Source organism: Pseudopodoces humilis, chromosome 3, assembly GCF_049639895.1.
Source record: "Pseudopodoces humilis isolate 2021_Gansu_Grassland_sample_001 chromosome 3, ASM4963989v1, whole genome shotgun sequence".
NCBI classification, from domain to species: domain Eukaryota; kingdom Metazoa; phylum Chordata; class Aves; order Passeriformes; family Paridae; genus Pseudopodoces; species Pseudopodoces humilis.
The window spans coordinates 10,135,589-10,161,533 of record NC_142202.1 but is presented as its reverse complement, the minus strand read 5'-3'; the positions used below and the strand labels follow the sequence as shown (position 1 = coordinate 10,161,533).

Below are 25,945 nucleotides of genomic sequence, written 5' to 3'. Positions count from 1 at the left end.
CGTGCTGGGCAGGTCCCTGCACCCAGGGCTTGTAACTGCTTGTAACTGCTGTCCTGACAGGGAGCCCAGAGAGCTGGCACAAATCCCCTCCTGGACAGAGCCTCAGGAATGCCTTGGAGGGTGCTCTGAAACAGCCCAGGTACGTCCCACCCCAACGCTGCTGCCGTAAAAATGAGCCCAAGCCAGGGCCACTCTCTTGACCCTGGTTTTGGTGACCCTTCTGCTCCTGCCACCCAAAGAAGGAGCCCACTGCCAGGAGCACTAGCCCCACGCCTGGTGGCAAAGCACTCTGTGCCTCTGCCACTGGTGTGCAGTTCCATGAGCTGAGCAGGATTTCACTGTGGCAGCAGCTGTGCCCAAAGCTGAGAACTTTGCCCAAGGTTGGGAGTGTCTTGGAAAACCTCCCGCACTCGGTGTGGGCACAGTTTCCTTTGCCACCCTGAATCAGCCAGCCTGGATGCCAGCACCCTCCCAGACAGAGGGCTGGTTTTAATTGGAGTTACCCAAGCTGGCACTGTGACAGTCTAAGGGAGCCTCATCCAGGAGGTATCTGAAATCAAGATGGTTTGCAAAAATTTAAATGACATGGAGGACTGGCAGCTTTCCTTCATCTGGGAGCTTGCTGGCGCTTAAAACTGCATCTGCTAAAAAGTAAAAGCCAGGCAGAAGGGGTTTAGCTGAAGTGGGTCCAGTACACTTTTTCCTAGGTGTAAACTTTGACTCTTCACCTTTGAAGAGTCTTGGCTGCAGCTTCTTCAGTTTTGCAGCTCTTCAGGTCTTGCTGCAGAATGCTGTGGGATGCCTCTGAACAGAGGTAAGGAGAGGTGCAAGGAGCTCATGTTTCTGGGACACAAGAAAAAGATGGTTTGTATAGAGCAGGTGCCTTTTTGTTTTTTTCAAAAATAATTATTGTCCGGTTTCTGCTGCTATAGAAATTGAATTTCAAGTGGATTCTTTTCCATCCTCTCGTGTCCTGCACTCTGCACTGCTGTGCCTGCCTTGTGTCTGCAAGGAAAAGGAGCCTCACGTGGAGGCAAAGAGTGTTAGTTACTGCAGCCTGTGTCTGAAAAAGGCAGGTACATCCTTCCAGAGCAGGGAAACAGATTTTAATCCAACCAGTGCAGGAAGTAATTATTCTTGGCAAATGTGAATCAATATCAGCACAGTGCAGCTCTGCCCACAGCTTTCAAATGGCAGCACACAACAAAACAGGGGCAACTTTCTTCCCACAATCTCTGTCCTGTCCTGCATTGCCTGCAAGAGCAAAGCTGCAATGCTCGAGAGAAAAAAAGTGGTGCTCTGAAGCACGCGTGCCAATCTCTTCAACTTGAGTGGTTTTGCCAAAGCTGAACCTGCCAGCCACAGCTCCCCCATCTCACCAAGGTACAAAAGCAAAGGGAAGTGGAGCAGAGGAGCTCTGTGGCACTTGCTGTGCTGGTTGGCCTGCATGTGGCAGGGGCAGAAGGTGGGGAAATAACTGTGTGAGGAGACCACTGAAATGTTGTGCTTGTGTTGCTGGCAAGCCTTGCTGACAGACTCTGCCTACCCTGGGAGAGGCTTTTCACTTGCCTGAATTCCAGGCTCAAACATTTGGGTGGGAAAAAACAGGTTCATTCCTGGAGGAACTGAGATGATCCAGCTTGAATTGCATGTCATCTTTACTTTTTTTTTTTTTTTTCCTTATTGCTGCTGAAGTGCTTGCATGCCACAGGAGAAATCTTTAGTCTCTTGTCATTATTTAAATTCTAACCTCTTATCTCCTGTTCTTATCCTCTGGTCACAGAAGCATGCTCGGGTTACTCCTGTGCTTTCCAGGTGTGTTCCAGCCACACCAACCTGTCCACAAAAATCAGGCAGATCGGAATCCTGGATAAGCTTTGGTCCAGTACAGAAAATTAATTCCAGCTGTCCTGGCCTTATGGAAGGGTTTTGATTCAGGAGAGCCAAGTGAGTGCTCACAGGTGTGGAGGAGGTGTTTCAGTGCCTGTGTGCCTGCAGCGCTTTCAGCACAGGGGGTTGGGTGATCATTTTGGAGCAAGGGCCAAGAGATGCGGGTGCACGTTCTGGACACAGTGTGAGAGCTCTGGGCAAGCACTTCCACAATGTCAGCGACTGCCAGCCACGCCAGACTCAGGGAAAGGAGCTACTCCGTGTTTCTGCGGAGCTGGTTGCTGCTCCCCTGTGCTGAGCTGCACTGGGGGACAAGCCAGCCGCATTCCCAAGGGTGGCTGCAGGCAGATACCCGGGAATCCCGACAACAGGCAGGGAAATTCCTGTGCCCGCTGCTTTCCCGTGGCTGGGGGAAGACGTGCCAGCAGCCACCGCGAAGGCTCCTGGAGTGCTGGGATGTGGCTCCCCCGGGAATGCAGCACATGGCCCTGGGGCGAGTGGCCCACAGCCACAGCCCTTCTGTCAGCGCCTAGGCTCTGCTTTGCTGCAGGGACAGCGAGATAACCTTGCAGATTTTATAACCTGAATCTCGTTCCTACTTCTCCTTTGCTCCTGGCAATGTACCAATTATTAATTAACAGGCAAATGCTAGAGAAAAGGCCAGTGTACATAGCTCGTTCCCATTGATGTGAATGCAGCAGTCCCCAGGTCAGCTTTTATTACAGTGAACTCAAATACTGTGAATAAATAGCCTGGGGAAAAAAAGAATTTAAAAAAAAAAAAAAGAAGAAAAAAAAAAAAGGTTAAAAACCCCACAATGATTTTGAACTTGATACAAAATGAGAGTTGAATCTTTTTAAAAAGATTCTCTTTTCTGGCTGTCATGCATGCCACCCTACCTATGGAAAAACTCTGGCAGTGAGAATTTGTGTCACCAAGTGATGTGACACCGATGCCCTGAGCACACAGCTTCCCAGTACCCAGCTCCCAGGAAATGTTTGGTGCTCTGCAACTCCCTGACAAGGGCTGTACACTGCATCTCATTGTTTGCATCATGATGCTGAGTGAAGGTGGTGCTTTTGAATACGTAGGCAAAAATGTTATTCCAGATTCAGATCAAATTAAAGCTGCTGCAGTCAAAATTATTTGCTCTCTTTCTCAGGAGAGGGAACAAAAAAGTGCAATGATTTACTGCTGTGTCTGTCACAAAACTTGGCTTTACAGACCTGAAACATGAAAACCCTGCTTCTTCTTCCATGGAAGCAAACTGCATAACAACTTTAACCACACATTTTCCAGGCCTCCCTTGGTTTCACCCCAGCACAAGCAGCTGTCTAGGAGAGGTTTTACATCTGTGCTGAGATGTGGTCCCTGCTGTCCTGCCCCATCCAGGACCTGTTAATTGGCAGCACCAGGTTAGAAACATCCCGGGGCTTAGGGCTTTGCCTGGTGTGATGTATGGATTTGGATGCAGGGAAGGCTGAATGTCCTGTCTGGGAGAGCCCCGGCCTCACCTCCCCTGAGGTTTTTAGGGCACAGCAGGGGCATCACAGTCAGGAGTGGTTTGAAATGTGCTGTGGGCAATGGCAGTGCTGGTTCTGGGTATTTTCCTTCTTTCGGTCCACTTTTGAGGCCCAGTTGCAGAGTGGATCAAGGAATACATTGGGATTAAAACATCTCCCACCATGAAGGTTTCCAAAGGCAGCCCCATGACCAGCTTTTTTCAGTTGATCTCAAAACATATCATTATGAGATCTCCTGTGCAGTGGAGCCAAGCTCCTGGCTGCCAGACACTCAATTCTCCTTTCAAACCCTCGTGTTACTTAATGGACAATGATGTTTGCCGATTTAGGGTAATTCCTCCCTTTACTGTAATCCTTCTGCTCTGATGAAAAGGACAGCTTTACTCAAACGTGAAGTACATATATAAATATTTGAAGAGGGATGAAATATGCAACGTCTCTACCAATGCACTGTGAATGAGGATGTTTCTTCCAGACTCCTGAGCAAAGATTTTAGAGCAGCTCCAAGAGACTTGCAGCAGGTTTCCTATTGGCATCCAATATTTAACACAGAGTATGGGGACCTGGGGATGTGCAGTGGGAACTGATGCTGTTTCCCAAACTAGTTGTGTTTAGGGCTGTGCACACCAGCTATTGAATACTGGTGATGAAAATGAGTGCTGTACAATGGATGTGAATAACCTGTATTTCCATGGATCACAGGGACATTCTTACCCCTCCCTTTGCAATGAAAACAATTTTTAAGTGATCGTGCCAAGTGACATTGAGACAATTCCTTTGGTTGGGCCTCTCCTTATACTGGATTGAGAATGCAGGTGGTAAAAATAGAAACAAATGGCATGTGTTCAGTTTCATCTTGTGTAGGACAAAAAAGCCGAGAGGTTCAGTTTGTGGGAACTGCAAATCTGCTGGTTGCTCTTGACCTGTCCACGACAAGATGTGCCCTCTTTCCTGCAGCAGCACACATTTCTGTGTTTTATTCCAGTAAGCATCCTGGGTTCCTGAGAGTTTCCTTTGGTTTCTTTCCACAGGGACGTCTGGCTAGGATTTGTAGGCTCATCAACCTACCAAGTAAGCAAACAACAACAACAACAAAAGAGGTTACTAATGAATGAGTCATGCATGATTTAGTATCAGCACTGGAGGGCGAATTTCCGAAATCGGTATTTCTCACAAACTTCTTAACTAAGGGAAGCCTTGACAGCCTAAACGACCCCTCTGCTTCTCCCTCCTGGACTCAGCAACAAAACCTTTGAAGATTTCCACGAAAAGCTGAGTCAGGTGCAAAGAAGAATGTTTCTTTCAAAGAAGAAACATTAAAAAGTGGCGTGGCACCGCATTTCTCGGCAGGGCTGAGGGGTTTTCCTCTTTCTCTTGGTGCCGTGGGGAAAAAAAAAAACGAGGGAAAATCGTCCTAAGGGAATGGCCGGCGTCCCGCGGTGCGCAGACGGACACAGCGCCCGCTGCCAGCACACCAGGGCTGGCACAGGAGCCAGGTGTCACCCGGGGCCACCCCCAGGAGGAGGGTGCCTGGTCTGGGGCCGTTTCCACAGGCAGGGAGCGGCACCTGGCCCGGCTGGAAGGCGAACAGCGGCAACGCGGCGGTGTCTGCCGCCTTCCCCTGGCTCCTGCAGTAATACAAACACCTTTTCTGAGGTAAATACCTTCCAGCTCTACAGCCTGGGCCCCGCGGAGCCGGGGGGGCGGCGGGAGAACACCGTGTCCAGCCGGGGACAGGGCCTCGCCGGGCCTCCCCCTCCGCCCGCCCGCGCGCTCCCCTCAGGGCCCGGCGGGGACGGCCCCGGCGCGCGCGGGGACCCCCCCGGCCGCCGCCCCGCCCGGCCCCACGCGGCGCGCGCCGCGCGCTCCGCCAACCCGCGGCGCCGGCGGCCGGGCGGGGGCGGGGCCGGGGGCGGGGCCAGGCCCGGCGCGCCCCGCTCTGCCCCTCGGCCCCGCCCGCCTCGCCCCCGGGCCCTGCAGCGCGCGGCGGCGCCCGGCGCCCGCCCGGGGGAGCGCGCCGGCGGCGGGAGGGCGCGCGCTCGGGGCGGGGCTCCGCCACAGGGCAACAAGTGAGAGGCGCCCGCTGGCCCCGCTCCGCCCGCCGCGGGCGCGCACCTCGGGCGCGGCCGGCCCTGAGGACACAGCGGCGGGGTGCAGCCGTCCCGCGCGGACGGACGGGGGACCAGCCTTCCGCGGGCGCCTCGGCGCCGCCCCGGCCTCGCCCCCAGGTGCGGAGCCCCCGCCGGCTGGGGGGGCGGGGGGGGCGGGGCGGCGACGCGGAGCCCCGGCGGCCGTGAGGGCCGTGGTGGGGCGGCAGGCCGGGGCCGGGCGGGTGGGAGCCCGCGGCGAGGGCAGCCCGCGGCCGGACAAAGCATGGTGGATGCGGAGGCGGCGGGAGCAAGAACCCCCGCGGGGGCCCGCGGCAGCCTGGCAAGGTACGGGCGGGGGGCTCGGCCGCCTCCCCCGCCGGCGCTGCCGGAGCGGCTGAGGAGGGACGTGGGGCAAAAAAAAAGCCCCGTTTTTAAACTTATTTTTTACCTCGCGTGGTTTTTCCAGGTCGCGAGGTTTTCCTTCCCCGTCGCCTCTCGTTTATTTGCGTAGTGACCGCTGCGAGCTGGCGGTGCGGGGTGTGAGCGGCAGGAGACATAAATTTGGGGTTTTTTTAGGGCTAGAATTTATTTTTTTTTTTCCCTTTTCCCGGACTGGGAGGTGGCAGGCGGCGGCAGGGCAGGGTCCCAGCACGCGGTGCGGTGTCCCTGCCCCGGCAGTGCTGGCACATGTTGCAGCCAGAGCGGCGGGGAGAGGCACAGTCCGCTGGGCAGGGATGAAACTCGGGCCAGCTCAGCCCGCCGTGTGTTTGTCGTCGCTTTCAATTTTTTTTTAATTTTTTTTAAATTTTTATTTTATTCATTTAGCCGTGGGGAGGTGGCGTTGGTGGTGCCGAAGCTGTGAGGTTTTTCCAGAGAAAGCCATGGGGCTGCGGCAGTGCCGGGAGCTGCTGCAGTCCGCTCCTTGGCTGGAGGGGAGGGACAGAGGGCGGCGGTGGCGGAGCGGGGACGCTCGCACTGCTCATGGGCTCACCTCATTAGCCCGCTCCCACTCACCGGCTTAATTATTAACATCCGCCTCGCGATTGTAGACTGTGTAGTGCTGAGGCGATGGCACTCAAGTGTGGGCTTTGGTGGAGCTGAAAGGGGAGAAAATGTTGTTTTTGCTGGAGTTCGCCTGAATATATGTGCTCCTTCAAAAGATGATGCTTTTCAGCCCTTCCAAACTTCCTGACACATCCTGTGCCGCGTCAGGAGGGGACTTCAGGTTACTCGCAGGGATTGTGGCTGAACTGCAGCTCGCGACTCATTAGTCATCCTGCAAAAATTTGTGGTGAAAGTTACTTGAGTAACCCTTTAATCCGACTACCCAAAATGCTCGGTGCTATTGGGGTTGATTATTAAATACTCGTGGTTAGTTTTAACTATGCGAAATAAGAGCTTGTGTGGTTCGGTTGTTTTTTTCCCCTTGTGGGTTTTTCCCTTCCCCCCCCCCCCTTTTTTTTTTTCTTGATTTTTAATACATTTTGGATAGAAAGACTTGGTTTGTGCACAGAAGTTTAGTCTGGCCGGGCACAAAATTACATGCTAGACATATCATCTGCGAGTTATTGAGAAAACATGATTATAGCGTTGTCCTTTGAGGAAATTTCTGGCAAATTATTGCTCACCGTCTTAAAAGAGAGAGCCAGCCCTGAATCCAGTTCTCTTCCCAAGCTGTTGAAAGCGGTTTCGTGCTTTTCTTGAAGCTCCGTTCTGGCGTCAGGCTCCGGTGCTGTCACCGAGGGCGGGGGCGGCAGATGACACCGGGCTGAGCGGGGCCCGCTCGGGGCTCGCTTCGGATGCAGAGCCTGCCCTGGCGCTCCGTGACCCAGCCGTAATGCCTGATAAAGCACCGGAGGAGCTGAATGAGAGCTGAATTGTTACGAAATGCGTGGAAGAGACGAAACGGAGAATCGGCTTTTCTCATTCGGCAGATTTAATTTGTAATGGTTTGGGTTTTTTGGGTTTTTTCTTTTTTGTTCTTCCCGGGGCTATAAACAACTCGAGAAGATAGGTATCTTTAACAAAACAATACTGCCGTGGTGGTGGATTAAAATACAGAATGTTTATCTTGTACCTAAAAATGTAATACTGTCAGAGTCAAAATATTTTGGCTTAAAAGAAACTCTGGTTTTGCTACTTGCTTTGAACGTGTGACTTTCTAAAGGAGATGTTGTGCGGTACTGAGCCGTATGGCTGTAGGGAATCTATTCCTAGAGCATAAAAAATAGAATGTATTTAAAGTCATTCTGTCACCTCGTCACCTGTAAAGTGGTTTTGCTTGGATTTGTGCTCGTTTCTTTTCCCCACGATGGGGAAAATGGATCAAGAGGTAGCACTGCTGAAGGGACTTGTTTTTGAAGGTCATGCTTTAGATGGCTGGGAATGCTAGCTGGCTGTCTGATGCCCTGTTTCATAATAGGTAAAACTCACTAATCTCCCCAGAGGTTGTTCCTAATGGACACAGTGTCAAAAGGTAGTCAAAAGATTTATTATTACTGCCTGGAAGCTGCTCCTGAAATTTTTAAATACTTCTGGGTAATGAAGGCACTGCTGAGGAGATCAGTGGAGAAGTGGTGTTTGCTCAGAGAAAAAACAGTGTTTGATGAGAAATGAGAATGGATAAAGTGGTGTCATATTCTGTGCTGGCAAATCTGGGCAATTGTCTGTATGAATAAGTCACGGTGTATTATAGAGGGAGGGGAAAAAAGAGCAGAATTTGAGTCTTCATCTTCTTGCCTACCCTGGCAAAGGTTCCTTGGAGAGAGAACCAAGTCTTTCGGAGGAGTGCCGCTCCATGGTGACTTGTCAGTGCTGAGACCCTGAGGAATTGTCATTTTACTGCCACCTGGTGCAGCTATTTTCGAAGTGGATCCAGCTCTGACAGCGATTTTTCCTGTTGGCTGTGTAAATCCACCTGAAGGGGGAAAAAATGGTAGTGACAAAAGGGTGTGTCGGTGCTGATCATGTTTGAAATGTAGGATTATGTGTCTCCTACCACAGCCAATATTGTCACAGCAGCCAGGAAGCTGGGCTGACTTGTCACCGATCTGTGTGGTCGTATTGCTCCAAATTAACCAGAGGACATGAAAAAGATTGAGCAGCACCAATTAAAATCCTCAGCCAAGCTCTTTGGTGTCTTGTTCTTTCTCGACAGATCACTGACTTTTTGACAAATGTGTCAGATGATCATGCAAAATCTTTACTTCAGGCCGGTTGTGAAACTTCTCCGAGTTGGTTACTTGGTGAACTTCTCCTGTGTGTGCTGTCAGCCTTGTGCTGCCAAGTGACTAAAGCAGCTCTGTCGGAAGCGCACCGAAGGCTGGCGTTCCAGGTCTTTGTCTTTTACTGGATTTGGTTTCGTTTCCTACGGTAAAAAAAACCAATTGCTTCTTTTTGAAGAATTTGCAGTCTGCATAGTAGAGGCTGGGGGGGTTTCTTGTAGGTAGAGCTTGAAGTGTAATTCTCAAACTTGCCAAGAATAGGCCAAAGGCGGGGTGGAGGGAAGGTATTGGCAAGAGTGAACCGATTATGGCAATAAGTTTTTTGTAAAAAGCACAGAATATAGAAAAAAACCCATGTATTTCATCAAAATATATTTAATGTTAATGTTTCTTGAAGGCCGTTAGGATTGATTGCCTTCCAAAAGCTTGAAACCATCTTTGCCCCTCTCACAGGTTGTTGGTTTGGGATTTTTTTCTTAGTATATCTCTTTATTACATTTTCTATTACTCTATGGTAGAAATGCATTAGTGATTTTGAAGTAAGTAGCCATCCATTTACTTTTTAAATTCAAACTTCAATTTATTTTTCAGGTATATGCAATAATAGTCCCTAAATCATTTTTAACCACCATGTTAACAGTTGCTTTAGGAAGAAGGTTGGGTGCATGTGCAATCACAGGATGAGTGCTTGAAGTTTATGGTGTGTCATAGTCTGTGTTCATATGAGTGCTTATTATGGAATCGTAGTTGGAACAGGGATCCCCACAGGGATCACTGGAGTCCAACTCCTGACCCTTCACTGGACAATGCTTCGTGTGGTTTGGAGAAGAATTTGTGCCTGCGAGTGCGGTTTACAAAAATTCCTAATGTGTTATCCCTGTTCTGCCATGTTCTGACCTCACAGAGATATATTTAGATGCTTTTATCAGTTCACGATTGTATCCCTTTATGTAAGCAAGCACCCTTCATGTGCTTAAAAAACAGCAAAAAAGAAAGAAAAGACGATGATGATGGTAGAATGAAATACAGGCTCTTCCTTTCGTTTTAGTACAGAGTGAAGAAGTCACCGACTAAAAAATTGGGGAATAAATGTCAGACCTGTCCAGTAACATTTTTCTTTTACGTGGGAAGCACTGTCAGGGACCTGGGACTCGATCCTGCTCTTTGCACGTATCTTTCTCGCTGATTTCCTTGAGCCTTTTGGGATTTCAAAAATGCCTAAATGTAAACTTCCCTCAGTCTCCAGATCGTGTAAAAACCCAGTGAAAAGACTGGATCATTAAACTGTCTTCTGATGAACTGTGCAGATGATTGAATTGGTGTCTCGTGAGAGGCAATTAGCATTTAAGTAAGGAAAAGAATCCCTGTGTGTGATGGGTGTGGTGCTGAGAGTTTTCAAGGGATAATTAATGAAACAGTTTCCATCAGCAGCTTGTTAAGAAAACTTTCTTGTTTGGGAGAAATACAACAGTAAGAGTTGAAAAGCATTTAATTTGGAGACAGTTTTGTTCGTCTTTGTAAATAAGTTCTGAAATTTAGCAGCTGCTTCATCTTAAGCACTCTCAGAAGAGTTAGTCTTGAGAGTGAATTGACCAAATCCCTTCAATTGTAAACCAGCTATCTGGATCAAACGAGCAAGAAATCTTCACTTGTGGGTGGGAATGACTAATTCCACTAAAATTAGCTGTACAAGTGTAATTCCCAGAGGCTCAGTGGTTTATGAACCGGCAGACGACCTGCTTATTAGTATGGGATTTCCAGGAGAATTGACGGTGGTGGTAAAGGTTTGTGTGCCCCACCGAGGTGTGCTGTGGGATGAGTTCCGAGATTCCTGCCGGGAGCATCCTGCTGTATCCCGGGCCCCAATTCGTGTCTGTGCCCCCAGCCTTGTGCTGGTGTAGCTGTTTGTGCAGCTGGGTCGTGAGCTGAATTGGGGAACTAAGCGGGTTGAGAAATAACCTCATCTGTTTGCTTGTCTTCGGCGTTATACATAATGTAACACAGTGAGCCACGCAAATATGGGAATTCATGGCTTGGGAAAGGCTGGAATTCTTTTGAGTGAGTTAAAGGAGAGCTACTGCTGAATTCCTGACTGTCCCCTGAATGTAGTGCTGGTTTGTCTTTTTTGAGCGATTACGGTTTTTAATCTGCTATTTGAAAGTTAGAAAATGCTTATGGGAAGCTGTCTTTGGGATGGAAATTGGTGTTGCAAACTTATTGTTGACCTGCTTTTGAATAAAAACAACTAAAACCCTTGCAGAACAGCCTCAGGTTGATTACTCCAATCACTCTCAAGCTTTGTGGATGCTCACTTTGATGTGCAGGTAACAGGTACAGAAGGTGCTACTCGGATTTAGAAGTTTCTAATCGGGTTAGATGATTATCTGCTGTTAACAAAAAACGGGAGTTAGCTGCCTAGCCGGCTTAAAGATCCTTTACAAAATCCTCCTGGTACTTATATGCATCTTGAGCTGCCTAAAGCTGCTGGAGAAATTGTTCCCTTTTCCATAAACTTGATGGGCTGCAACGAGGTCTGTATCTTGGGTTTTATAGCTTTGAAGGAGGACAATGGACTTCTCTGCTTACAACTCCACTGATTTTTCTGAACTTTAAATGAATTATTCAGAAAGGTGAAGAACTTCTTTTGTAGAAGTTAATTACACCTGAAACCAAACAGTTGAAGACAAAAGTGTTTTTCATGTATTTGCATTTTTAATGTAGGGTTTGCATTCTTCAACGTGTTTAGCTCAGTACTGTCAAGTTCAGAGGCAGATCCCAGAATTCTGACATGAATATTCACGGTATGAATTTGGTTTGAATTGACTTCTGAGTAACCACGTAGCGCTGGCAGGGAAATATGGCTTGAGATGACTGGGAATTTTACCCTCCCAGTTGTTTATCCCATCACATAAAGGCAGCAGCTCGGGGAAATCAGATTGAAAACCAGTTGTTTATTTTTAACCCTAAAGGACAGTGGTAACCAGGGGTAGGTGTTGACTTCGCCAGCTGTACCAAGTTACATTGTTCTTGTTTTTGAAACATAGTTTTTAGTAGTGTGGTTTGTGTCTAACGTGGGCGAGAAGACAAAGCAGAGGTAAAATTTTGACGACCTGAGGTACGCTGCTTGAAGGATGGTTTTGTTAGTTGACTAATAATGATTGCTCTCTGTGCAGACATAAAGGTGGTTGGAATACGGCTAAGGCAGGATTAATTACTGGTTTTAAGGTAAAACTGGAAGAGATACCAGGAGCAAATGAGTTGTCTTGTTTGTGGAAATTATGGTTATCTGCATTTTGTGCAGGTTTTCTAAATCATGAGTTTTATTTCAGATACAGCACAAAAGTAAGAAGCAAAAGAGTGTCTGTCCTGCAGACTTTCTCTCTTTAAATGCCCACTGAAAGCATCGGTCAGCTTTGCAATGTGTTCTGTCCATTCTCTCTCACTAGAACTAGCACTGATCCAAGCACAAGGAGGTGTCTGGGAGGAAGGTGGTTCCTTATCCACTTCCTTGGCTTTCTGGTAACTGTGGGCAGATAAAGGGCAGCTGAAACGAGCCCCATAGCAAACAGCAGCCGTGGGTGGCTGATGCCGGGTCAGTCGCTGCCCTGCTGCCCTGGGTGCAGAAAGTGCCGGAGAAATTCGGGCCCCGGGGTGTGCCTTGTGGTGGAATGGGTGGCCCAGACTCTGCCTCTGGTGGAGCAGTGCTGGTTGTGCCTGGCCCATCCGAGGGACCTCTGGATGAAGGTGGGAACCAGCAGCAGCAGTGTGCTGGGACATGAGAGCTGAGGCTGCTGACAGATGGGCTCTGCTGTGGCCTGTGCTGTGCCAGCTTTCCCCCTTCTCCTGCACCATTCCCGGTGTTTGTGCAGCACGACATCAAGTGATGGGAGCTGGCTGAAAGCTAATTGCTGCTCTGTTGTAGGCTCTTTATCGTCCTCCAGCTCCCTGAACTGATTCACCACAATCAAATCAGTGCAAAGGTAGATGGGATTGTGCAGTTTATGCAGGGGAAGGAATAAATTACAGGAATGAGTCAGCTATGACTGAAATTGTTTTAAACTGCTATGGAATTGCGCTCCCCAACTTCTAATTGATGTGATGAATGACAATTAATTTTGTTCCAAGAAATATTTCTCTGCTGACACTGGGTTAAATCCCTTCTGTTGATTCCTTATAATTTACTGTTTTTTCCAGCTGAAGCCTATCAAGTGAAAACTGAAGCTCTTTTAAATCAGAAGCTGGCAGCCCTGGGTTATTCCTAACAAATTTACAACATCATTGTTCTCAAGCTTGAACTGACCTTAGAATGACATGAGGATTTTTTGTGTTAGCCAGTTGGGAAACACAGGTCACATCTGCTACCACAGGCCTTCAACTACTGGCATATTAAACTTTAATATTCATTTTTATAGTGGGTTGAGATGTTACCCTTGGATGTCAGTATGAAATCTCAATTACTGAAAAAATACCCAAAACCAACAGTCCAACCCATTTTTTACTGTTAAACAAAGAAACCAAACTTTTTTCATCACAAGTTTTTGTTGTTTTGGGATTGGTTTATTTTTCATGACCAGTTAGGAACACCTTCATAGGATATCTAGTGTGGCTGCAGACATGCCAGTGTGGAATGGTAATGTTAGCATGATGCAATAATTTATTGAGACACTGCCATTGCTTAAATAGACTTCTGTAGGTGTGGTGTACATGTGCAGCAGCTACATTGCTTGTTCATCCCTGTGGAAAACCAGGACCAAACTCAAGCAGTCTATACCAGTAGAAAAATTGGAATATCTATTAAACCAGGATTGAGTCTGCAGAATATTTTTCATAATGGCCTCTTTTTGTATATGCCTTGATCTTCTGTAAGAGACTCAAGAATTCAAATATGAAACCGAACATTCTTTCAGCCAATCCAAGGATTTAATTCTAACAGGTTTAAAAAAAAAAAAAATTAGGTCTAACATGCAGTGAATTCAATAGGTGCACCATATTTAAACGTTTTTTCAAGAGACACCTGCAAATAATTTAAAATACAGACAGGGTTGGGATGATCTGATGATTTACTGGTACCTGACTCATTTAAAAAATGGCTGAAAAAATAGATTGCTGTCTGGATGAAGGTTTGGGGATTTCAGCAGTTTGGTTTGGGGTTGGAAATATCAGTTTGAGACAGTGATGAACCGATGGTATCTCTTCCTCCTCTGAGAGTTCTGTCAAGCAGGAATTTCACACAGAGTGGTTTTAAAGAAGTTGAAAGTAACTTTTTACTGTTGAATGACTTTGTAAAGATAGCTTGATGCAAAGATAACTCCATGCAGACTCTGTGGGTGTTGTCCTCTCTTGTGTGGTAATAGAACAGTGAGTCATTCTGTTCTCTGTGTGGGGCAAAATTGAGGAACCAGGATAGTTCACAGAAGTTGAAAATATAGAGAGGATTCAAAAAATGCTTGGACAAAGTGAGATTAGATTCAATTACATAAGTAAACATTGCTCAGATGCAAGTCTGGCCCTCTAAAACCTTATTACAAAAAAATGGGAGCATTACTAAACAAATGCCTCACTACCATTAGTTCTCTTGGAGGGTTTGGGGTTTTTTGGTGTTGCTTTTGAGGGACTTTTGAGCAAAAATGTGCTGAAGACAACTAATGGGAGACAGAATGTGAAGTTACTTTGGCAGTTATTCAAACTCTTTATAGTTCTTTATGCCTTGGGCTGTGTTTTAGGAAAATATATTCACATCCTTCCCTAGTCTTGCTGTATTTACTCAGATCTTGAAATTCCCTGCCTGAGTTTCACTGGTGTCCTTTGGTATTAAAATACTGGAAGATTAGAATTTCTCCCAAAGCTAAATAATACGATGAAAGATGCCTCAAAGCAGGTATATGTAAATAATTAAAAGTAATATTAAAATAAACATCAGCTGCTCTGAATTTCAGTGCAGTTTTTGGTGCTTTGAGTAGCTTGTTGCTGTTGTAGTTACTTTCCTGCAGCTGGAACATTGTTTCAGGCTGTCTTGGTTGGAGAAGACAGAAAACATTGTCTGTTTCCAGTGGTAACCACTGCATGAGACAGGCTTCTGCAGAAGGGCAACGCAGATATCTGTTCAATATTCTCCTGTTCTTAAGGTTTTCTTAATTACTGTCATATGAGAGGGGATTTGTGTAAAATTCTGAGGGGGGAAAAGAGATTTGATGGTGGGCAGTTAGAAAATAAACAGCATTCAAGTTCTTTAAAGCTTGAAATAGCACAGCCCTGCAGCAGCCTGGGGCTCTCAACATCATCTCGTTCCAAAACTGTTGCTCAGTCCAGAAATCTCTTGACTCGCTGAACAGAGCTGAGCTATTTAGACAACTGATGCATCTCACAGGAGATTAGAAGGACTGCATATGGCTTGTGATGTGTTAAGTAGCTAAAACAGTTAATTTCAGAAGCAGCAGTGTCACTACTGCACGTGCTGTTGCTGGCACTGTCAGAAGTGGTGCTGCATGTACAGCTGCTGTAAGGGACATCAGGCCCTAAATTGAAGTTACATGGGAGCATCCAGGTCTGCTCTAGCACCAGTTACAGCCTCTGCAAAGAGACAAGGGTGGTTATGTCTGTCAGATACCTGAATTACAGCTTGGCTTTGCCAGATTCCTGATAGTTTAGTCCTGGACCAGTAGAGTGGTAGGCATGATACCTGCAGGTAATAGGGATTATTTTATCTTTTGTCAGCCCCAGTAAGTAAATGGACTCATAATGCTCAGGTTTGGCAGTCATGTATGTGGCAGTCATGGCATAATGTAGATGTGGTACTCGTCCCACTTAGAAAATACAGCCTAACTCCTGCCCGCAGAGAAGTATTTACAGTGAAAGGCCATGGTTTCTGTCAGACTTGAAGGAGGTGGAAAAGTTGTGTTTTATCTTGGGCCTGCACAAATTATTAGATTGGTTCAGCTGCTTGTGGAGCCACAGGCAGGATCTACAGGGTAGAGGCTGGGAGTGTTTGCTTGTGGTGGTGATGATAGCATTTACTGATTTACTGTGCTTTGTGAGATGGGGCTGCTGTCGTCTTGCCAGACTTGTACCTTCTTTGCTGAAAAGCTCTGCCAAGTCTAACAGTAAATGGGGATCTTCCTGCTCAGGATCCCAGTCTCATTTGCTGCAGGATATTGCAGTCACGCTGGACTGAAGGATTTTGTTGAGTGTTTGAAATAAGTCTTTGCAAATGGTGTCTCGTTGTGCCAGAGGAGTCTCAGGTCAAGTATCCAGATGTCTTAGAGGTGCTGAATGCTCTCAGCTTGGTGAGGTGTGACAGATGAGCTGTGTGGTGCTGCATATCTTGAAAAATCAACCTTTGGCTTTGTGACAATCCCGTGTTTGTTGGCTGTTCCTAGGAGGGAGTGGTCACCCTGTTGTCTCTGGAGTCCCGGGATCATAGGTCACATCATTTGCTGCTGTAGAGGACAGGGCAGATGTTCATGCTGAGCTGCGTGGAACAGCACAAAATGGGGGACGGCTCCTTGTCCAGTATTTTTGTGTCTAGTGAAAGGGAAATGTAGAAAACCTGTGTATTTATCTGTTTTTAGCTGCAGTTGAGAGAGGAAGGTAAAGTTTCTTTGAAATCCATGTGACCAACCCCAGCGCTTTCTTAGCAGTTCAGCTGTTTTATCTTAAATGATGGCACTGACCACAAGTGTGGTTTTGTCTTTGAGGTATAGAAGAAAACTGCTTCAAAATTAGAAGAGAAACTTTACAGCTGACTGGGAGTAGAATATGAAATAAAGTAGATCTGGCCTGAGCATATACAGAGTTAAATACACAGATGGGACATGAGGAAGCACAGGGATTTTTCTGAGAGGTTGTTTTTTCTAGGAGTGGCTTTGGATTTCAATTCCAGAAGAACACTCCCACACCCCTTTTTGGATTTAATAATGGTTATGAGTTGAATAATAGAAAAAAAATATTATTGATTATTTACTTGCTGCTCCCTTCCTAAATTTTTAGTAGTTTAGTGTTTAACTTGTTGAGGAGTAAAACAAAGTAAGACTGATGAAACCATAGGAGACCAAGGGTCAGTGTAGCTCAGGTGTCTGGGGATGGCTGAAAAAAAGAAAACAGCAGCAAATGCAAGGTGTTCTTCTCAGTCTGCCTCCCTGTCTGCTGCTCTGTGACCTCAGGGCCTGAGGCAGTGCTCACAGCTGGGCTTTCAACAGTCAGCACAAATCCTTTATTACATTAGCTTTTTGTGATCTTCCAATAATCATTTATACTCCTGGCACATGAAAGTGTCTTTGGCAGTGAGTTCTGTATGTGACTTCAGCATAGTCCTTGTAACCTCCTTATTCATTCTGAATAATTTGTGGAGCTTGTACATTGATGCACCCCAGAGCTAGTAAACAGTTTGGTAAGCACTGCTCTAGAGGAACATACTGTTTTTGTGTTGCTCCTTGTACTGTATTCCTTGTATACCTGCATTCTGACAACTGTGGAAAAAAGAGAGATTGATCCATTTTCTCCCCCTGTAAAAACTGAAGATGGATCACAGAACTTTTGATATGACAGAGATGTACACATACTGTTCTAAGTCTTGCATATATGGGAGAACTCTCCTTTTTTTATCTATTTTCATATTTTTTTCCTTCCTAGTAATAATTACACTTCTGCTTTAATTTACTGTTTGAATTTCTTTTTCCAGTTGAAGGGGGGAGAAAAATTTCCAAGTTCATGTTCCCTTGTGTCTGAATATCAGCAATGCAGCTGGCAAGTTCTTTCAGCCTTTCTTCCAAGGAATATCCAAGTGGAATTGTCAGAAACTGTGTGCTTAAAAATTTGGCTCTGCCCTTTATGTAGTTGGAAGGTGTGAGAGTGCAAGTATAAAAGCTTGAAACCTAATTTAAAAATAACTGACCTTATCATATAGCAATTTATTCTATACCCTTCAGTTCACCTTACTAGCAGAAAAAAAAGCTGCCTTTGCCAAGCTGAGGGCTCAGATTCTAATTATTATACAGTCAAGTGTTTAAAGGGGATCTAAATGAGAAGCAAAAACTGCTGGCTAATTTAGACTCACCATGAAACTTTCCTAAGCTGCAAATGGAAACTTCACATTTGTACCAGCTTGCTGATGAAACTCCAAACCATATGTGTGTGTGTGTGTGTTAGAGACAGATTAGCTGTTTCTTCTTCAGGGGTGTAGGTAACCTTAGTTTTTAGGCTACTAACTTGCATTTGAAAGTAGTTTGCATTTTTAATGAGATCAAGAACTTGCTTTGAAGAAAGCTAAAAATATTTTTTTTTTCTATTTATTTCTAGATATGAGAAATGAGTGTTGGACGCAGAAGATTAAAGCTGCTGGGAATTCTGATGATGGTAAACATTTTTATTTATGTGATTGTGGAAGTCTCAAAGAGCGGCAGCCAAGACAAGAATGCAAAAGGCCATGTTGTTATACCACGTAGCAACTTCTGGAGGAAATACACTCCCCAGAAAGCTTATTGGAACAAACAGCAACAGAAGCTTGAGCTGCTGTACAACCCAATTCTGTCCTTGCTGTCCAATATGACTGTGGAGGAGAACTTAGTTTCTAACCTCAGTGCTCTCAGTTCTTGTGACCCTGACCCATTGGTGCACTCAGAGGTTAGTGACTTTGCAAACTTGCCAGACAGATTCAAAGACTTCCTCCTCTATTTGAGGTGTAGAAATTACTCATTGCTAATAGATCAGCCAAACAAGTGTGGACAGAAACCTTTCCTGCTGCTGGCTATTAAGTCACTTATACCCCATTTCGATAGAAGACAAGCAATTAGGGAATCCTGGGGCAAGGAAATAGAATCAGGGGATGTGATAGTCAGAAGGGTCTTCTTGCTTGGGCAGACCCCACCAGAGGATAATTTTCCTGACCTTTCACACATGATTAAATTTGAGAGTGACACCCACCGAGACATTCTCCTCTGGAACTACAGAGACACTTTCTTCAATCTGACTCTGAAAGAGGTGCTGTTTCTGAAGTGGGTCAGCAGCAGCTGCACAAACGTCCAGTTTATTTTTAAGGGTGATGATGATGTTTTTGTGAATACCAATCAGATCCTGGATTACTTGAAGAGTTTATCAAAGGAAAAAGCCAAAGACTTATTTATAGGTGATGTGATCAAAGATGCTGGACCTCACAGAGAGAAAAAATTGAAGTACTACATCCCAGAAAGCGTTTATGAAGGTTCGTATCCCCCGTACGCAGGAGGCGGTGGGTTCCTGTACTCTGGTGATCTGGCACTAAGACTGAATAATGCATCTGACCAGGTACTCCTCTACCCTATTGACGATGTTTATACTGGAATGTGCCTTCAGAAGCTTGGGCTGGCTCCAGAAAAACACAAAGGCTTCAAAACATTTGATATCGAAGAGAAATACAGAAATAACATCTGTTCCTACACAAACTTAATGTTAGTGCACAGTAGAAAACCTCAAGAAATGATTAAGATTTGGACACGCTTGCAAGATCCACACTTAAATTGTTAAAGTAATGTGCATAAGTGTCTTAAGTCCAAAGAACTTTGCAAGTTTGGATCACTGAAGCTCTGTCTAATAGCTGAATTTTTGCTGTAAACTTTTTCCTGTACTTCTGAAAATGAGAGTTAATACTAAAATTTGAAGGGATGGCTTGAAGACTCGGTCCTGACTTCCACTGTCATGGTGGTCGTTATGTTTCAATATTGGTCTTAATTTTAAAAAAGACTTTGAGGCTATAACTAGCTGTCAGTGACTGGTTAGCTGTACTGGAAACAGGGATTGCCTACCACAATGCATCTTGCATTAATTGTGATGGTGGAAAATAATTTTCCCTTGAGTAGTGTTTGTGTGTGGAAACCACTGCAAATTGAAAATACACAAATTGGGGGAATGTCATTTTACTTTTAGACAAGATAGGCTTATGAGACTTGAAATTTTGATTTTTTTTTTTTTTTTAAATTTTATTTATTTTTTTCAGTCCTTTTGCACCCTGGAATGTTTTTTTTCCCTTTACTTATGATCCTTTGTGCAAAGTGTACCTGTGTCTGAAGGATTTAACCTTTTATTAGATGAGGCTTTTTTTTTGTTTGTTTGTTTTTTTGTTTTGTTTTTTAAAAGGCATAGCTCTGCTGGAAATGCCCCCTAAGAGCTTAATGTGTAAGGAAAAAGATGAGGTTTTTTTGGGGGCTGGGCAGGTAGGGCTGCCCCAGCCTCAAGCCTACTTACTGAAGCTGACTTGTTGCTCATGTTATTTCTGTGGAAAGCTACTCTGGTGAATCCTTGTTTTCTGTTTGGGCACTAAATGTGATCAGGTAGTTTGAATTGATGGAAATGATTGAAATTGCACATTGCTTCTTGAGGGCGTGGTTTGGGTCTCATGTAAAGCGGCTGCAAATCCAGAACTGTGCAGATCCCAAGAGCTTCGAATTCCAAACCAAACTTTGAAGCTTGCATGAAGCCTCATGTAGAGTTACATGTGTCCTCAAAACTCAGATCTTCTCTATTTCCACACCTTGCTTATAAGAATTACTCTAAATAGTGGTCGCTTTCTTTGTATATGTAGAAGTGCCTGTCTATTTATTGTTCAGATTGAAGACCAAAACATTTTCTTAAATATATTTTGTGGAACATTTTATTTGTATAGTGTTGTCACTCGGATATTTAAATAGAGCATGATATTTTAAATCTGAGATGTGTAACGTGGTAAATAAAGCTAATTGTTATTTTTGAATTTGAAAAATAAAATGTGATTTAAATATTTCTGGTAATGCTTCATGGTTGACTTGCAGAGCCGGTTGCATTTACATTTCAGAAGTTCAGAAACAAAAGGTTTTATTTGAAAGATTTCTCTAAGCTTATGTAGCAGACTATCAAGAAAATATCACAGTTGTATCTATATTTATTAGATGCTGGTATAGATGGACAACTCTGGTGAAAGCAAGGGGGACATTAAGTGCCTTGCGACAAACAGTATGTACAGAAATAATTGTCTGTACAATACCATTGCTGATGCAACTGAAAGGAGTCAAGGAGAGCAAGGAGTGAATGGCTGGCACTTGAAATTTTTCATCGAAACAACTTGGCAGCAACACCTCTTTTTTGCTTTTTCACCTGCTTGCTTTTTCCTTCGTTTACCTGGAACAAATGTGGTGCTTTATTTGCTCAGGGAGAGGTGAGGTGTTCTGGTCTTCCATCTCTTTGTTCTGTAGATGATCACTTTGACCCCAGCATGATAAAAGACAGGCTGTGCTCTGGTGTTGTGGCTGTGAAGTTTGACCTTTGTGCTTTGTCATTCCTCATGGGAAGTGACACCTTTCTGAAAGAGCTGCAGGTTTTTACATGAGTTACTTCCTACCCTCTTTCTTTAAATATTCATGTGATTTTCCTCAAGATTTGGGCCAAGTGAAAGAAAAGTTATGCTGATGGTGAGGTGTTAAGAGTCTTGGTGTGGGGGAAGGAGGAAGGGGGAGAGAGAAAAGGTGGGGCAGGGATGAAAAGGAGAGAGTGGAGAGGGGAAAGAGAGGCAGGGACAAGTGATCACTAAGAGGTCCATGGGAGGATCAAACACGAACAGGAGAGTTGCAGCAAAAAGAGGGATGGGAAAAGAGCCCAAGAATTAAATCATGTAAGATAGGGTGGAGTGCACATGTGATGTTGAGTGAAACAGGAGTGCCAGCATTAATTATTTGATTTATACCCTTCCCTGCAACCATGAGATAAAAACCAGGCCTCTTGCGTGAGACACACCTGATAATAAGGAAAAACAGGCTGAGTGGCACTTGGGGAGGAGAAATGCTGTGAAAGCATTTCCCCACCTTCTGAAGGGACAGGAGAAAGGGCAGAGGACAAGGCTGAGCATGCAGGGCTGTGGGGCCAAATAGACAAAAGGTGCTGGGGTAGAAGTCTGACAAACCATTTTTGTTTACTCCGACTTTGGAGGAGCACTGGTGCCTGTACCTGGTCCACTCCCACAGAGACAGAATTGTCCTGGCAAATAGCTGGGAGTGTGTGGAGCAAAGAGTGAGGGAAATAAATGACAGAGATAAAGGAACAGAATGCACCCAGAAGCACGATGGGAATGGGATTTGGGGACAGTTGGGACACAGAAGATGAAAAGTCTTTACAAAGTATGTGCAAGAACCTGTATCTGCTGTATTCTACTGTATCTTTCTTAAATGCTAAGTAAGATTAAGATTTAAGTACTTAAATCGCTGTTGTATTATTTCTTAAAGGGAGACTACTAAGATGAAGGCACAAGAAAATTTGACTACAATGGAAAGAATGGAATTTGAAAACCGAAATAAGATGTGTTTGGATGAGACAGCTGAATGTGGATGCAATCTTTGTTCTTTTTTCTTCCCTGAATACAGCAGGGAAAATGAAGTGCTGCTGTGATTAAATAACACTGCATCAGGGTGAGCCATTAGAATCCATTAGCTTGTTTGTATAAAGGCTCAGGCCCTTGCTTCAAAATCCAGTTGGGAGGAGGAAATACAGGATAAGGAAGGTAAATGAGCTATAATTAATGCACAAATTATAAGGTTTATCTTCCAGAGGATGGAGTCCCTGTTTTCTGCCAGTTGGTTCCTTGGCGTGACTGCATTTTACACTTGGATCCCTTCCTCTCATACCCAGTTTTATTTTGTTCTGTAGGCTTGAGTGAAATGTGGCACTTGACAGGGCTGGTGATAAGAGAATTCCTGGCAGTCCTTTTCTGCTTTTCAACGCTGGGAGCACAGAAAGCCAAACTTCAAAAAGGGTTTTGCTGGAAAGTACAAGAAAGAGGCAGATTAGAATTCCCTGGAAGGTCTGCATTGGGTATGCAAGTCAGCAAGGATCCTCAAGCAGGTAATGCTGAATGTGGGGCTTTGTGGTGCAGCAGTGAGCAATCCAGCTCTTATCTGGTGCTGCTGTTCTGATCTAGCTCACAGTCAGCATTCACCCCCTGAAATTTGGCCTCCTTTCCCTTCCGCCTTACTGCACCTCATATGCCTAAGATTTCCACTCGAGCTGCGTTTGCTTGAGGGCACCAATCCAAATGAGTTCATGTCTGCACTGAACTATTCCCTTCTCAGCATAGTCATGAAACCAACTCAGCGAGCAAATAGGGCAGGGAGAGCTGCTTAATGGATCCCTTTCATAGACAATAATCATGGGGGTGGTTCTGAATGGAGCAATGTCTGTCAATCAGCCCCAGCACAAAACACTCTTCAAATTCTCTCCATTCTCTTCCTCTAACTTTTTAAAGCTGTTGCCCCCTTCGTTGCTGGATAAAGGTGACAACAGGAGTGGGAATGAGAATTACAGTAAACTGCAGTTCTGGAAGCAAATTCTCAAAATGTTGGGAGTGATGAAATACTGAGCAGGTCAGTTTTTCTGTTGTCGTGCTCAGACCAGGTACTTGATCATTAATCAAAATTGATATTTGCATTGGCTCAGCCTGCTCCAAGTAGTGTTTAAACAGCTCTGGCTGGGTTCGGCTGAGGGGTGGCTGAGCAACACCTTGTAGGCTTGGCATGCCAGCCTTTTGAAAAGATGAAAGAGCCCGTTTCCATTTGTCAATGAAAACATTTGTACCCTGTCTAAAAACACCTGACTGAACCAGGTGAGCTGGGCTCAACTTGGTCTTGGGGTGTCAGTCATCACTTCAGGCTTTGTTAACATCCTTGTAGGTATGGAACAAATCCTTGTGACCTCAATTTTTGCTCAGTTTTCTGTATTTTCATGATACTGCAGTTATACATATATATTATTTATTTATTTATTTATTTCTATTTTTTAAAGTTGCCTTCAAGCCTAAGGACTTCAGACATGAGTTATGTGCTTCAGATGAATGCACACTGAGTGTTCTGTCAGAAATACATTGAGATAAATTTGACAGTTTCAAATTTTATATGGAGACAATTCCAATCAGTCTCCTAATTTCTAGGCTCCTTGATTTACATCTGCATGTTCAACCTGTGTCATTTCCAGTCTTTCCTGCTAAGCTCTCCATCTAAATGAATCCATCTTTCCTGCCTTGTTGTATGGTTTTGTTCCCTCTGTCCCCTCATATCTCTCATCTCTTGATGGACACTGTGCCTGCCTCTCCAGTAAACCTCAAGGTTTTCTGAGAAAGTTACAAAAAATTTACAAAATCACTTCTATCAGAGCCTGATTTTAAACTGTTTCAAGCAGATGAGTAAGTGCAGGAAAAATGTTGCCAAACAAGCTGTAAATTTTCTGATTTTGGAGTTGGCTTTCCTAATGCCACTGCCATTGTAATTTCTTTAAACAAAACTGCTCTGGACAGATTTGGAGAGAGTTTCTACAGCGATTAGAAATAATCCCTGGACATCCCCTGTTAGATTTTTAAGACCAGAGCTGCAGCTTAGTATTTGTTGTGGCTGTATTTTTGTGTCCTTTTCCCCCTCTTCCTCCATCCCTCTGGGTAAATTTTGGCTGAGTTCTACAAAGATGATTCATTTGTGTTTCCTCATTTGTCTTAAATGTGTCATGTTTTTTCCCCACTACTCCTATCACTAATACTCCCCCTCTTCCAGAAAAGTCAGTGTCTCATGACAGTCCAAATTTTGCCTTTTTTTTGAGGACATCCACACTGTGCTGGCAGGTCTGTGTGTGATGAGTATTTGAAAGCCCTGCTGAAAGGAAGTCACAAGTTTTAAGAACGCAGACCTTTCATTCACACAATAAATTTGAGTTGTGACTTCAGAAAACATTATCCTTCAAGCCACTTCTCCTCTGTCTTCTTACCTGCAGGATCATTCTGGTTCTTAACATTTTGTGCTCTTGCTTTCCTGGTGTCCTGTAACATTAAGAGTGTGATAAAGCTGGAAATAGTTGTGTGGTTTATGTTCAGTCTATAGAACTGCTTGGCCAAATGGGGAGGTTCTCACCCATCTTTAGCAGATCAGACCTGAAAGCTCATCTGTGAGCCTGCTATTGGAGCAAAATTTTACTGAGATTTGAATTATTCTTTAGCAATATTGAAGAAAATAGAAACATGTTTATGTCCCTAGAGACCCCTTGTGCTTTTCTGCTTTTCCAAAATCTGCATAAGTTTGCATTTCTTATCATCCCATATTCAAACATATACAAATTCCTTTTGAGAAACAAATGAGGGGGGAGCAGTGGGTGGGAAGAAATCCCCACTACGGCTGTTACAAAATCTTGCCAGGGTAGGAAATACTAGGCTGAGCTGAGCTAAAAAACGAACCCTCACTTTGGTGGATATCTTAGTGGGAAGTGGGAGAAATTTTTTTAAAGATATAAACCCAAAGGAATTTGTCTCATTTTCCTTTCAATCCTTCTAATACGGGAAGCAGACTTCTGCTTTAGATGAAGGTTTGGCTGCTGCCCAAGAGACCTAAAAGTTTCATCATCTTGTTACTTGTTGACCGCTTTGCTTATGAGAACATAAATGCCAGAGAGGTCAGTGAGTTGTTTTTCTTAGACCTGTCCTAGGTGATTTTGATACAGTGCCAGGTATCAGCAGTAGTGATGCTCAGCAGGAGATAATGATGAGTATCCCTGTGAAGAAAGCTGAAACATAAGCCATGCTTTGGAAACTGGATGACTTTCAAGAGAGGCGAGCTTTGTTTGTGCCCTTCAGTTTTTGGAGAGGTTCCTTGTTGGAACTGGTTTGGGAATTTGTCCTTGTTCTTAGAGCTGTCATCTCTTGTCCATAGAAATACAGCCTGGATTATTCTAATGTGTGCTCAAGGAAGAGCTGGACCTTCCCAGGGCTCCACCGGCCCTCCAGCCTCTCAGAGGAAGAACAAAACACTCCTGGTAGCTTGTGAGAGCTTTTAATTGTCAGAAACTGCTTCTAGACTACAGTGGTTGGTGACAAGCAGCAAAATTATCTTCCAGGAATTAGTTTGGGATTTTTTTTGTGGGTTTTTGTGGTGGGTTTTTTTTTTTTTTGGTGTTGTTTTTTTGTTTTTACCTTCACTTGCAATGAGCTCTACAACAAATCCTGCGCTGTCTGAACATTCAGTATCCAGTGCTCCAAGGATGAGAAGATTGTCAGTCAGCTGCCTCCTCCCTGCACTGCAATTTGGAGTGAACACTGGGAATATCTTTAGTATCTTTCAGTATCTTCTGGGCATCCCCAGGGGGTGTTGCTGGTACAGCCATCATTGATAAAAATTAAACCTGACGCCCTGGTGATCTTTTAGTTACAAAGTATGACAGGAAAATTTGAAGTTCATAGGTAGTCAGTGGTTAC

The 25,945-nt window shown here is 44.8% G+C and overlaps 1 protein-coding gene across 4 annotated transcripts; it reads left to right on the top strand.

Annotated features, from left to right (window-relative positions):
• Positions 1 to 4,952: 4,952 nt before the first annotated feature.
• Positions 4,953 to 20,475, top strand: B3GNT2 (UDP-GlcNAc:betaGal beta-1,3-N-acetylglucosaminyltransferase 2). 4 transcript variants are annotated; one of them, XM_014254602.2, is made up of 2 exons: positions 4,953 to 5,069; positions 18,022 to 20,475. In XM_014254602.2, exon 2 carries the CDS (start codon positions 18,031 to 18,033, stop codon positions 19,222 to 19,224), a length of 1,194 nt encoding a protein of 397 aa, XP_014110077.1. In that variant the 5' UTR covers positions 4,953 to 5,069; positions 18,022 to 18,030; the 3' UTR covers positions 19,225 to 20,475. The 4 variants fall into 4 exon arrangements, with proteins under 4 accessions (XP_014110077.1, XP_005525447.1, XP_087909980.1 ...); XM_005525390.3 differs by lacking the exon at positions 4,953 to 5,069 and adding an exon at positions 5,721 to 5,848; XM_088053854.1 differs by lacking the exon at positions 4,953 to 5,069 and adding an exon at positions 7,426 to 7,446.
• The last annotated feature ends 5,470 nt before the right edge of the window (positions 20,476 to 25,945 follow it).

Coding starts and splice junctions, on each gene's coding strand:
- B3GNT2 (XM_014254602.2), top strand. CDS start 18,031: ATGAGTGTTGGACGCAGAAGATTAAAGCTGCTGGGAATTCTGATGATG.